The sequence below is a fragment of the Moschus berezovskii genome, chromosome 21 (genome assembly GCF_049115385.1).
Source record: "Moschus berezovskii isolate FMDL1 chromosome 21, NW_MosBer_1.0, whole genome shotgun sequence".
NCBI lineage: Eukaryota > Metazoa > Chordata > Mammalia > Artiodactyla > Moschidae > Moschus > Moschus berezovskii.
In genome coordinates, this window is record NC_142480.1 from 63454829 (window position 1) to 63469933 (window position 15105).

General features: G+C 36.7%; 1 protein-coding gene across 9 annotated transcripts in view; it reads left to right on the plus strand.

Moving 5' to 3' along the window:
• The window catches only part of MEF2A (myocyte enhancer factor 2A), a 201386-nt gene that overhangs the window by 134592 nt on the left and 51689 nt on the right, over window positions 1–15105 (plus strand). For 5 of the 9 annotated variants that reach the window (XM_055417703.2, XM_055417699.2, XM_055417704.2 and 2 more), the window contains one exon: window positions 13825–13962. In XM_055417703.2, coding sequence (XP_055273678.1) covers window positions 13825–13962 — 138 coding nt within the window. Of the gene's footprint in view, window positions 1–13627; window positions 13760–13824; window positions 13963–15105 lie in introns of all 9 variants that reach the window. The other 4 variants (XM_088829694.1, XM_055417700.2, XM_055417702.2 and 1 more) reach the window with 2 other exon arrangements.

The window sequence follows — 15105 nt, forward strand, 5'->3', positions numbered from 1 at the left end:
CAAAGCTATGGTTTTACCAGTAGTCATGTGTGGATGTGAGAGTTGGACTACAAAGAAAGCTGAGCACCGAAGAATTGATGCTTTTGAACTATGGTGTTGGAGAAGACTCTTATGAGTCCCTTGGACTGCAGGGAGATCCAGCCAGTTCATCCTAAAGAAATCAGTCCTGAATATTCATTGGAAGGACCGATGCTGAAGCTGAAACTCCCAAAACTTTGGCCACCTGATGTGAAGAACTAACTCATTGGAACAGACTCTGATACTGGGAAAGATTGAAGGCAGGAGGAGAAGGAGATGACAGAGGATGAGATGGTTGGATGGCATCACCAACTTGATGGACATGAGTTTGAGTAAACTCCGGGAGTTGGCGATGGACAGGGAGGCCTGGTGCTTAGTCCTTGGGATTGCAAATTCATACATGACTGAGCAACTGAACTGAATCAAATGCAATCTGAACTAACACAGTGTAGTGGAAGAGAACTAGACTGCACATCAGAAGACTTAGATTCCAGTTTCAGTACTGCCCCTTAATCGCTGTATGATTAATGGTGAGGGTGGTCTCCTCTATAAAGGTAGGCAGTGAACTGGATGATCACAAAGGTAACGTTTAGTTTTCCATTCAACAGCTATTTTAATGCACTTTTTAAAGCATGTATAATCTCACAATTCCATTGCTCTTCAAAATTTTGACTCAGGGGATACATTTCCAGAAAAATATAATTTAACAAAATGGAATCACGATAGATCCAGAAAATCTGAATAGTCTTATTGTCAAGTTTATCACAGAGAAACTCCAAATCCAGATGGCTTTGTAAGAAGTAATAGTAAATTTTTAAAGAAACAATGCTAATATTTCACAAACTCTGTTCTAGAGAATAGAGAAAGAGGGAACTCTCCTGTGAAACTAGTCTAACCTTGACAGCAAAACAACACGAGTTCTAAAAGGAAGAATCAGAAGTCATTGTCATTGAACATAAATTCACAACTCGTAAGATTCACTTTGTTGAGTTCACAACTTCTTTATCAGAGATATTTTTCTTTTCACATTGAGTTGTTTTCTCCATTGCTTGGGCACACTTCTAGACTCTGTTCGCCTCCCTTGCTTTGGAGTAGTCATGTGTCTGAGTTAGCCGGTTGAATATAAATAGAAATAAATGATTCATTCTACTTCCAGGCCTGACCTGTAGAATACCTGCTGCATTATCTTCATACTCTGTCTCCTCAATTTGTCAGCCAACTGCAGAGAATCCAGATGGAAACTCTTGAGATCCCATGTGGAACCAAAAGATAAATGGCCTCTGAATAATCTCACTCAAGGCTCTCTGAGATAAACATCCTCACTAGCCTTTGTATGAATAAGAAGCTTACATTGTTTTAGGCCACTGAGATATGTGTGTGTTAAAGCATCCAACAACATGTATGCTAACTAATACAGAAATTAAATCCAGCAGTATATAAAAGTAAGTTGTAAGTTGGATTTATCCCAGGAATGCAGGGTTGACTTAACAGAGTATCCTATTATTATGGACTGAAAGTTTTAATATGTCCATGCTACATGAATAATCCGTACAGAGTCAAGGAAATGCCAGTCAAGATCCCAAGGAATTAATTTTTTCAAGAATTCAAAAACTGATCCTTAAATATATAGGGAAATTGAAGGGGATAAGAAGATACTCTGAAGAATAGCAAGATGAGAAGGTTTGTATTGCAATATATTGAGACTAATTTTATAGCTATAGTAATGTGGCATTGGCACAAATATCAAATATATCAGTGAAATAATAGCTCAAAAACGGAACCATGCACATAATGTTGTATTGAAAGTCAAAGAGGAAAGAACCAACTCTTTAAGCAGTGACGCTGGGACAATTGGATATATATATGGGGGAACTGTGAGATTGAACCTACCTTGTATCTTATACAAAATTGACATTCTGAAATATCGTCCTAAATGTGAAAGGCAAAATTGTAACACTTCTGGGATATAATGTAGGAGAATATCTTCATGATTTTGAGGTAGGGAAAGAATTCTTATACAAGACATAAACATTACTACCGTAAAGGATAATTGTAAAGGAAAAATAAATTTGATTTTATTAAGAACCTGTTTTCATCTAAAGACAAGTGTTAAACATGTCACAGAATAGGAAAGGATTTTTTTTCAACAGTACATAAAAGTGGCAAAGAACGTTGATTACAAGTAAAAGAATGACTATAAAACGATAAGAAAAAGACAATAGAAAATTGGCAAAGTCCTGGAACACTTGGCACCTCACAAAAGAGAAAATCCAAATGGCCAGTAATTTTGAAATGTAGTTCATTTTCTTGTTAATGAAGGGAAAGTAAGTTAAATCTTCATTGCAGATAGAATACGTTGATACAACTACTTTAAAAAATTGTTCAGCATTATCTAGTGTGACGATATCATTTTATGAACCAACAATTCTGCTCTTAAGAATATACCCTGGAGAAGTGTGTGCAGATATGCAGTAAACTATGTCTACAAAAGTGTAAATAGTTCCATTTTCATAATAGCTAATAGGTTGAAGCAATTTCAGTGTATCTGTAATAGAATGGATAAAGTTTCCTCCCACATAATATAGTACAGTATTCAATAAAAATGTTCAAGCTGTAGGTACCTGCAACCCTAAACGTCAAGTGTATTGAAGGAGAACAGACAAAATAATACAGTGCATATATTCCATTCACATAATATTTAGAAATAAGAGCATGCTCAGTCAGTAACTCATGTCCGACTCTTTGCAACCCCATGGACTGTAGCCCACCAGGCTCCTCTGTCCATGGGATTCTCCAGACAAGAATAGTGAAGTGGGTTGCCATTTCCTTCTCCAAGGGATCGTCCTGACCCAGGATTCAGTCTGTGTCTCCTGCATTGGCAGACAGATTCTTTACCAGTGAGCCACCAGGGAAGCGAGTTATAGTTTGAAGGATATATATCATAAACCTATGATAAAAGTACAGGAAGTCGATACCACAGACTTAGGATGGTATTACTATGGAGGAGTGAGGGGAGGGTTATGTGATTGAAGGAGATATATACGGTTCTGGTTCTAGTGTATTTTTTGTCCTGATTAGAATTACTGTTGTTCACTTTGTAATTGTTGAATTTTATATGAATTTTGATGCACCTTCTATTGGTGGTGGTTTAGTAACTAAGTCGTGTCTGACTCTTGACGACTTTCCTATGGCCTGCCAGCCTCCGCTGTTCATGGGATTCTCCAGGCAAGAATACTGGAGTGGGTTGCCATTCCCTCCTCCAGGGGATCTTCCTGACCCAGGAATCGAACACAGGTCTCCTGCACTGTAGGCAGATTCTTTTACCGACCAAGCTACGACGGAAGCCCTTTTATGTATTATGTCCGGTTTTTAAAAAACATTTTTGTTTGCACAGTGTCTAGGAAGAATAAGTATCTTTCAGAATTGGAAACAATTATTAAAAATGGAAAAAAGGAGAACTTTTCACATTAAAAAAAGTTCTAAAATCTCGTTTAAGTTCCTTGGGGCTTAAGACGTTATTCCATAATTTTAAGCACTCATTTATTCTTTATGCTAGAGGTAACAAATTATCCATTCAGCCAGTGTTTATGGAGTTGCTTAGTTGTTTTACTGAAATATGATTTAAGGTGGGTGATAATATTGTGGATTGGTATAATTGATGAGCTCATCGTGCATTTTAAAACTATGTGTATATACCTTTTGAGTACTTTTAATTCCCTAGTTTCACTTCTGGGTGCTATGATTATTACTACTTTGCAATGGAATTTGACAGTTATCATTACAAAATTGAGTGTGTGTCAAAGAATATTTTTAATTCTTGGTTGACGGTAGTTAAAAATACAGTCTTATCTGACATGGGCTCTGGTAAACAGACAGTATAAACTCCTGAATTCAAAATTCATTATCATCTAAAAATTCCAGAAAATACCAGTCCTCTGGGATTTTTATCAGTTTTTATTTCAGACTTTACATGATTCAAATGTTTATTTAAATATATTTACAATGAACAATATCCTGAGTCCTAGATTTCTTTATTCTGTGAACAAACACCAAAGGTTATAGTGTGTATATATGTATTAGGGCATATAAATTTTATATATATCTGCATTGTATATATAATTTCCATGGAGAATAAATGTTATTTTTATTATGTCTGAAATTTTGAATGTTATTTTTTTTGCTGATGAAAGAATATAAGCAAAAGGAAATCTATTTAAAATTAGCTGCCACTGCCTAATTTATAATCCTTTTTGAAATATGTTTCTGTTTATTATGTTTTTTAAAAAAACCTGAGATATCTAGAAAAAAGTCTAAAGCAGCATTGTTCTTGCCTCCTCAGGTTTCTTTTTCCTGGTTTCTATCTCCTTTTTCAGTTCAGTTCAGTTCAGTTGCTCAGTCGTCTTCTTTTTACTCTTCCCTTATTCCTGCTGTCTTCAGTTTCACCAACAGGTTCAGTAATGTAAACCAGAAAGTGAGAAGCAAATCAAATGTTCAGGGTCAGCTGAGCAGTGTTTTATATACCCAGAATTCTAAAAGTGTTTCTATGAACTTGAAAGATATGGTTGTGAATACTTTATAAGTAGAACAGTAGAACATGTAACTTTAAAGATCTTTATTGGTGTATATACCTTTGTTTGAGTCAACTTTTCCAAGTTTGGGATCTTTTCTGGTCTCAGTTGAGGCATTAGCCAGACTTGCTTAGGAGACTTAGATGACTTAGGTAAGGAGACTATTATTAACTAATGACTCAAAGAATTGTGACAGTTTTTTTCATCAAGGTTCTTTGATTATAAAGAATAGGAATTCATTTGAAGTGACTCTAACTGAAGAAGAATTTATTGGAAAAATAGAAGCAGATGGCACCCAAGTCTGAAAGGAATACCTGGCTTCCTTAAGGCCTGAAGAGGAACTCTGTCTCAAAGTTTCCATAGTCCCTCATCTCTGCCACCATGGCTAGTGTGCAAGATGACTCTCCTGAAGGCACAACTGATGGTCTTCATGTAAAACTAATTGATGTTCTAAGTTCTTATACAATTAGCCATTTTTGTAACCAGAACATAATTCCGAAATTTTAAAGAAACTTAAATTATGGTACTGTCTTGCTGGTGCTTTCTCAGTATTACAAAAGATTTAGTGAACTATGGACCTTTGTCTCAGTGCTAACTTTTTTTTAACTGGGTTGATCCTCTGTAGATAACATGGAGTTTCTCTTATTTAAGAAAAGTATGACTTTTGATATTTAGACTTCTTGGTTTATTCTTCAGCCTTCTTTGTTCAACATAAGATCCAAAATAAGAACTTTTGGCTGTTAGTTGATTATAGCTAAATGTACACTTAAAATGAGAGGTCTTCTTGCACTACCAGTTCTAATCTTTCGTATCCAAAAGCCCACTGGAGAGTATCCCAGAAGCTTTCAGAGTCTAGGTTTTTATTAGTTGAACTTGCATATGAAATTATAAAATTGTATTTTTGTGGTTCAAATGCAGTCTGCTGTCAACAATTTCTGTGGATCAACCTAGTACAAATTAATGTCTCTGAATTGCCTTATATTATTGCTTAAATATAACAAATTCATAACTTTATGTTTTAGAAAACATCTGAAGTAACATCACATCATCCTGGTTTCTCCTTTGCTATGTGTTTTTTTTTTATTGTGCAGGTATTAAATACATATTTCATGTGTGTGTGGCACCTTGTTTGTCTAGACTGAAAATGTAAAGCAGTCTAGACTTCACTCTTTGAAAGTTCATACATTAGTTGAAGAATACAGAAAATATGCAGAAGATAAGTAAATACAATGTTGCATATGTTACAGGAATGCTTTCAAGAGTAAGTGCTCTTATAATTTCAGCAGGTGAAGCAGTGGGGAAAGAAGGTTTCATGGGAAAATGCAGTTCAAACTGGGCCACAGAGAGCTATAAGACAGTCATGCAGATGAGAGAGAAGACAGGGTTTCAAGCAAGTGGGGTGATATCGGTGAGGGATTTTTATGACTGTAAGGAGGACAATAGTTTTGACTACTCTGGCTGGGTCAGAAGTTTCAGGGAGCATGAAAATGGGAAAGGAATAAAGTTAGGTGTTTTAGGTAACTTGCAGTTAGGCTAGGGGATTTTGAGTTTGTGCTCCACATTTGTTATTCCAGGAGGGATGTAAGATGTATAAAACTGCTGGGGTTCTGGGAGAAAACAATAGTGATTATATTATATCCCAAGATATGTCTGTTACTATTTTAAAAGATTGACATTATTCATGCTTATCATTTTTTCAGTGTATGCATATATTGGGGGCTGTGCATGAAATATACAGATGGAGTGGGATAATCTAAAAAGTTGAGAGTACTGCTTTTAGATCACCGAGAACCTCCAAATATTTAAAACAAGGGTGACAAATACAAAGTGATATGGAAGAGAACTGAATCTGTCCCAATTTATGGGACAAATTAGAAGAAAGAGAAGTGAAGGAAAGTATAATAAGAGTCCAGATATAAAGCAGCACAGGCTTGCATGAGTATGGTGGCAATAGAAATGAAATAATATATCTACAAAATTTGGAATTCCATATTAATGTGGGGAGAGCAAAGTGAACAGCAAGATTGCTTGCTATGTTGACTAGAAATAGCTAAGTCCAAAGAGATCTATTGATACTTGAAAAAGATAATAAATTCCATTTGATTTAATTGTAGTAATATTAGCCACATATCCAAATGAAAATATGCATTAGTCACTTGGGTGTATAGTTCTTCAAAGTTTCAGAATAGATTTGGAAGAAGATGTAAAATCATTATTCTCATCCAACTATAAAGTGAGCTTCAAGTTACTCTCCGTTTCAATAAAACTGATTAATAACAAAACTGAAAAGAAAACATCCTTTTACTTGTAAGTTTAATTTGGGCATATCCTGTTTGGAAAGTTTAGATACAGTATCAGTTCAGTTCAGTCGCTCAGTTGTGTCACAGCATGCCAGGCCTCCCTGTCCATCACCAACTCCCGGAATTCACTCAGACTCATGTCCATCGAGTCGGTGATGCCATCCAGCCATCTCATTCTCTGTTGTCCCCTTCTCCTCCCGCCCCCAACCCTTCCCAGCATCAGAGTCTTTTCCAGTGAGTCAACTCATTGCATGAGATGGTCAAAGTATTGGAGTTTCAGCTTTAGCATCAGTCCTTCCAATGAACACCCAGGATTGATCTCCTTTAGAATGGACTGGTTTGATCTCCTTGCAGTCCAAGGGACTCTCAAGAGTCTTCTCCAGCACCACAGTTCAAAAGCATCAGTTCTTCAGCGATCAGCTTTCTTCACAGTCCAACTCTCACATCCATACATGACCACGGGAAAAACCATAGCCTTGACTAGACGGACCTTGGTTGGCAAAGTAATGTCTCTGCTTTTTAATATACTATCTAGGTTGGTCATAACTTTCCTTCCAAGGAATAAGCGTCTTTTAATTTCCTGGCTGCACTCAGCATCCGCAGTGATTTTGGAGCCCAAAAAAATAAAGTCTGACACTGTTTCCACTGTTTCCCCATCTATTTCCCATGAAGTGATGGGATCAGATGCCATGATCTTAGTTTTCTGAATGTTGAGCTTCAAGCCAACCTTTTCACTCTCCTCTTTCACTTTCATCAAGAGGCTTTTGAGTTCCTCTTCCCTTTCTGCCATAAGGGTGGTGTCATCTGCATATCTGAGGTTATTGATATTTCTCCCAGCAATCTTGATTCCAGCTTGTGCTTCTTCCAGCCCAGCGTTCCTCATGATGTATTCTGCATATAAGTTAAATAAGCAGGGTGACAATATACAACCTTGACGTACTCCTTTTCCTATTTGGAACCAGTCTGTTGTTCCATGTCCAGTTCTAACTGTTGCTTCCTGACCTGTATACAGGTTCCTCAAGAGGCAGGTCAGGTGGTCTGGTATTCCCATCTCTTTCAGAATTTTCCACAGTTTATTGTGATCCACACAGTCAAAGGCTTTGGCATAGTCAATAAAGCAGAAATAGATGTTTTTCTGGAACTCTCTAGCTTTCTCCATGATCCAGCGGATGTTGGCAATTTGATCTCTGGTGCCTCTGCATTGGAGAAGGAAATGGCAACCCACTCCAGTGTTCTTGCCTGGAGAATCCCAGGGACGGGGGAGCCTGGTAGGCTTCTGTCTATGGGGTCACACAGAGTCGGACACGACTGAAATGACTTAGCAGCAGCTGAGTTTTCTAAAACCTGCTTGAACATCTGGGAGTTCACATATTGCTGAAGCTTGGCTTGGAGAATTTTGAGCATGACTTTACTCGCGTGTGAGATGAGTGCAATTTTGCGGTACTTTGAGCATTCTTTGGCATTGCCTTTCTTTGGGATTGGAATGAAAACTGACCTTTTCCAGTCCTGTGGCCACTGCTGAGTTTTCCAAATTTGCTGGCATATTGAGTGCAGCACTTTCACAGCAACATCTTTCAAGATTTGAAATAGCTCAATTGGAATTCCATCACCTCCACTAGCTTTGTTCGTAGTGATGCTTTCTAAGGCCCACTTGACTTCACATTCCAAGATGTCTGGCTCTAGGTCAGTGATCACGTTACCGTGATTATCTTGGTCGTGAAGATCTTTTTTGTACAATTCTTCTGTGTATTCTTGCCACCTGTTCTTAATATCTTATGCTTCTGTTAGGTCCATACCCTTTCTGTTCTTTATCGAGCCCATCTTTGCATGAAATGTTCCCTTGAAATCTCTAATTTTCTTGAAGAAATCTCTTGTTTTTCCTATTCTGTTGTTTTCCTCTATTTCTTGGCATTGATCGCTGTGGAAGGCTTTCTTATCTCTCCTTGCTGTTCTTTGGAACTCTGCATTCAGATGCTTATATCTTTCCTTTTCTCCTTTGCTTTTCGCTTCTCTTCTAGGGATTCCTTCTCCCTGGAAATGCTTATAGGCAAAACACTACCTACTCTTTCCCCAATAGCTTGAATTTTACTTTGGCCCTCGTTAACTTCAGATGGAGAAGGAACCCTGTTTCGAGAGAGTCTGTGGTTTGCACTTTTAAATGATTACACTCGTAATACTGTAGTATGAATAATAATTTCATTTATGAATTGTCACAAAAATTAAGGATTATTCTCCTTAATTTCTTGAATAAAAGAATTGAAATCTGATAATCCTTCTCTGATCATAATTATCTTAATTGTTGATACCGTAATAAATTAATACAGGTCATTAATTAGATAATCAAATATTTTCAAAAATTTTAACAGCACATTGTTTTTTCTCTTAAAAATCAATACTCAGTCCAGTACTAAGGTCTAAAAAGAGCAGACTCTTTCCCCTACGTTTGGATCTGCTGTGAATCATGAGTCAAGGGTGATTTCACTCTTAGAACTGTTAAACAGGTTTTTATGTTTTTTTCTCCAGAAAAAGGTAAAATCATGACTCTCAGCTATATAATGAACATGTCAAGAGTTTAACTTACTAATTTCTGAGGGAGCAGAAAAAATGTTGCTACTGGTTAAAGGTAAATCTGAAGGTAAAGCGAAAGACAAGTGCATAAGCCCATCTAGAAGCTTTTCAGGTGGTTCAGACAATGAAGAATCCGCCTGCAATGAAGGGGACCCAGATTCAGTCCCTGGGCTGGGAAGATCCCCTGGAGAAGGGGATGGCTACCCACTCCAGTATTCTTGCCTGGAGAATTCCAGTGGGGAGAATAGTCTGGCGGGCTGCAGTCCATGGGGTTGCAGAGTTGAATGTGACTGAGTGAATAACACTCTCACTCATCAAGAAGGCAAAATGAATTTTCTTCATAGATGCAAAACTGACCTCTTCCTCAGAGAGAAAAGAGGTCAGCTGAAACCTCCTGCAGACAGAATCTATTTGTATGTCTATAAACAGTAATTATTTGTATTACTCTCAGCTTTCTGCAAATAAACTTCTCTTTCTGCAGAGTTGTAAAAGAGCTCGAAGACCGGCACAAACTGCAGTGAATCAGATAACCTGGAAGGATGTGTCCTAATGAATGCATTGCTTTAAATTTAGGACACTTAGCAATTATTTTTTCACCCATTTAAGAAATTTTTACAATCTGTCTTTATGTAACGATATTGAAGGTAAATGTTATCTAAGGGTATTCATTACTTAAAACCTACGTAAAATTCCCCAACTTCACAAAAAGAAAAGCTATTAAAATCATAATAGAATCTAACTTTGTTGTGACAAGTAGACAGTTTGTTTTTTTAAAGGTGTCTAACTGACACTCCAAAATAAAATGTCTGTCTTCTGTAGAAATGGACTGATGAAATTTGTAGGTACACTGATTTTATGATTTCATGTAAATAATGTTTCTAGTTAGACTCTTTATATATATTTGGAACACTGATATAAAGACACAGAACAGACTGTATCAAGACATCTTAAATTGATTAATAATTTAATTTTTCATCACCCATTGATCCCTTTAGCAATTCATAATCTATATTTCAGAATATAGTCATTTAAGAAAAGCAAATAGGATACATTAACTTAAGTGATGTATGCCCCTGAAATATCAAATTATTCTGGCACAATAGAGTCTTCCCCTTAAGTTTTGCCATAATGGCCTGAAAAACTGTCAATCACATGTATAAGAATAAGCTACTTTTAAAATCTTGCTTACTTAGAAGTATAGAATATTATTATCATCAGTAATAACTGTAGAGAGTACCCAGTGCTAATATTCTTGAATTTTCCCACTTGAAAGCAGACTCCCCCCTTAATGGTGACCTTTCAGGTTGTGTTTTCCAAGTATGTTTATTGTGGCTAACCTGCAGCATGTACGAAAGCTGAAACTAGCCTGTTTCTTACATGCCTCGCCTGGCCTTGTCAATAGATACCAGCAATCCACTTGTTAGTGTCAGTGACACAAGAGAAACTTTGACTTTTATGCTGTGGGTTATTGATAAAGAAGACAAAAAGTCTTTTTATGGTAGTTGGGTCCTCAAAACAACTCTTCATGTTCTAGTGATAAAACCCAAGTTAGATATCCAGCAGAGGTACATGAGCTTATCTGTAGAGCTGATACAGCCTCTTGAATTCTCTCACCATGACAGGAACCCCATCTAAAGTGAAGGCTTGCAGAACTGAAGATACCAGAACGCTTTTATTCCTCATTAGTAGAAGTAGGGTTAACCCTACTCTTGTAGGATAAAAGTGTGTGATTATTAAACAAAGACCATATTCTTTTTCTTCTGTAATTTGAAGATGTTCAGAGAGACACACTTGGGTAATTGTTAGTAGAAGAGCAAGGCTGTAAATTACCTAGCCTCAGCAGCAAGGTATAGGAATATTAGGGGAAAATATCTGGAGATTTCAGGGTAGAATAAATCAACTTCGTGATAAAATCTGTATATAGGCATCTACTGTATTTGTTTTGTTTCTATAGCTGTGTTGGTTGTAACAGTTCATCGTGTTCCAGTATTCTGAGTGTTAACATCTTCATTGCTGATAGCAAGTTGCAGAGCTTTGGCAGGAAGAACTTGCTACCATGAATGGGGCAGAATATATCTTCACCTTTTAGTTATAAACAACAGGACTTTTTATGACTAAGTATACATAAAAGTTCAGTGATTACTTAGACCCACAAATATAACTTAGAGCCTTGAGGCCAATTTTGGAGAAATAGGTGTGGTGTGTGCTGTCTGCTCATGTTTAGTGATGTGTTGTGGTGAAAGTTTGAGGCATTATGGCGGGATTCCCAGTGTATGTCAAGAAATTTGAGCAGCTAACATAGATGTCCCAATGATTACTTCCGATTCTTTAAGCATCAAATTGAATAAAGTGAAATTTTAAAATAAACCAGATAAATTAAAAAAAATTCTCATATCTTAATGTATTGCGTGTTTATATTTTACTACTTTCAAGAAAAGAATTAAAGTAGCATTCACAGTTACTATAAATCATGTTTGAAAGGATACCAAGATCCATTATTATGAATTAATTTAAAATATACCTTAAGTTAACATAAATTATCATTTGCAGTACAAATGCATTCATCTAGTGTTAGTCTGTTGTTCAAACATTCTTAGGCTAAGTTGGTATGCCTACCTGGAAAATTTTAACATCTGAAAATTTCTCTGTGGTTTGCTTGAAAATCAGCAAATCTAAAACCTATCTAAGTTATTGAGCTCAAAAATCTACTTTAAAAAAAATTCTACTTTAGAATAAGACCCATGAGGATTTTTTTTTTAATTTAGACATTCTGGAAGTAAATTAATATTCTATAGATTATTAAGCCCTAGTCTTTTAGCTAAACAAGTCATTTTGTGATGATTTTAATTAGAAAAATGCAATATGAAGAAAAACACAAACAGCTGTTCACATATTTTTATCTTAAAGTAAGAAAACAGAAAAATAATCAATATGGTCTAGGACATTCAAGAAAATTCTCCAGAAAGTCAATTCAGTGGATTAAATTAATCCATGAAGGAACTCTATAGAAAGAGCTTGCAAAGGGTGGGAAAGATCATGCTGAATTAGTTTTTATCACAAAATTTAAAGATTTGTGAATGTACATTCTATGTAGGAAAGAGTCATTGCTGTCATACATAAGTAAGTATTTGAGTTTTTATACTTCAGAGTTATGTAGGAAAATCAGTGTGCGTGCATGCTAAGTTGCTTCAATCGTGTCCAACCCTTTGTGACCAAATGGACTGTAGAACTACAGGTTCCTCTGTCCATGCATCCTCCAGGGAAGAATACTGGAAAGTGAGTCGCTTAGTCCTGTTGGACTCTTTGCAACCCCATGGACTGTATAGTCCGTGGAATTCTCCAGGCCAGAGTACTGAAGTGGGTAGCCTTTCCTTCTCCAGGGGATCTTCCCAACCGAGGGATTGAATCCAGGTCTCCCGCATTGCAGGCGGATTCTTTACCAGCTAAGCCACAAGGGAATGCCAAGAATACTGGAGTGGGTAGCCTATCCTTTCTCCAGCGGATCTTTCTGACCCAGAAATTGAACCAGGGTCTCCTGCATTACAGGCAGATTCTTTACCAACAGAGCTATGAGGGAAGCCCTATTTCCTCATCCAGGGGAATCGTCTAACCCAGGGATCGAACCCACATCTCTTACATCTCCTGCATTGGCAGGAAAATTATAGCATTTAAGAACAAATTAGGGATGAAATTATTGGGATATCGTGCATATTCTGGTGAATGGGATAAACTCTCAGGCAGAAAGGAATGTCAGTAGGTGAAGTTGCTGAAATGTTCATTTCATAAAGATGCTATGATAACTTCTCAAAGTATCATCTTGATATATTTTGGGATCTCATACTCATTGATCCTATTAGACATGTTGATCAGGCTGTAATCAGATTTAGATTATAACTATCCGAACAGTGAGTAATTTCATATTCTCTAGGAAGTTTGGAAAGGAAGAATCCAAATATGAAAATACTCCTTTTCTCTTAATGTATAATGGGAACATAATTTTGCTTATGTATAAGGATTACCTTATTTGAAGAATTACAGTACACTTATGATCGTTTTAAACCATTTCAGTGGCTCTTGTATTAGTTCATTCAGTCTGTGCTCTCTTAATTTTTACAAAAAAGACTCATGGCAAGTTAGTATCATTTGTGTGTGAATTTTCCAATTGTATTTCAGACTTTAAGAAAAAAAGGCCTTAATGGTTGTGAGAGCCCTGATGCTGACGATTACTTTGAGCACAGTCCACTCTCGGAGGACAGATTCAGCAAACTAAATGAAGATAGTGATTTTATTTTCAAACGAGGCCCTGTAAGTACTTTTACTTTACCTCTACTTTTTATTTGTTGATCCTTTTTGTTAACTTCATTATTTAGGCTCTGAACAAGAAGGAACACAGAGGGTGCGACAGCCCAGACCCTGATACTTCCTATGTGCTAACTCCACATACAGAAGAAAAATATAAAAAAATTAATGAGGAATTTGATAATATGATGCGGAATCATAAAATCGCAGTGAGTACTAAAGTATGGTTTGTGCTTTTATCTTGTGCATGAAGAGACTGACCACACCTCTTGTTTGTTTTCACAGTGGGTGATGACAGCAGTAAGTAGAAGGAGGGAGGGTGGAGGTATTAATTTCTTTTGGATTTATAGAACTTCAAGATAAAATTGTGGAAATCTTAACAGTAGTACATCTTCAGTGTCTTAAATGTAGAAGTCAAGGGAAAACATCCTAATCTGGGCTCTGCTACTATCTCCTTACTTTTGAATAGGGCGTCTAAACATCCTAGATTCCAATTTCCTCATCTGTAAAGTGAATGAATTGGCTCACATAATTTTTTAAGGTCCCTTCCAGCTTTAAATTCCCATGATTTTAAATATAAGGATGCATTTGAGACTTCCCTCTCCCTCTCATGACTTTTAAAATATTATATGGACTTAAGGACACGACTGAGCGACTTCACTCACTTCACTCATTTCATACTTTATCACTGGAGAGGGAAATGACAACCCACTCCAGTATTCTTGCCTGGAGAATCCCATGGACAGAGCGGCCTTGCAGGCCGTGGTCCATGGGGTCGCAGAGAGTCGGACACGACTGAAGTGACTGAGCAAGTAGATTTTGAGACTATAAAATATAAAATGGCTAGATTTTATTATATAACTTGGTGCTTCAAAATTATTTTTAATTATTTTATATAGTGGCTAAAATAGTAGCTTACTGTTTGACTCTTTGTAAGTGTCCCAAAACAACTTGGCGACAGTACCTCCAAATTCCTATTCTTTTCTTACACTGTAGGTGCTAAGGAAGAGTGCCTTGACTTGATTTTAATGTAAGGAAACAGTGTTCTTAAACTGGTTGCAAAACAAATAGTTACTTTAAAAATTTTCCATGCTCACACATCTAATGGTAGAACAGTGCTCTTTTGATAGTTCAAAGAGTTCTCACTGAAGCTCCATTGGCAAGAGTTGCCTAAGACAATTATTCTTGATCTAATTTTTCTACCACTATATATGTGTTGTAGGCTTCCTGAATAAATTGGTGCCACTGCTATTTATTTCACTACCAGAGTTAATTCTCTTAAAACTATGCCCTAAAGTATGTATTATGGATTATTCCTTCAAAATAGCCTGATGCTATAAGAAGAAGCCCAT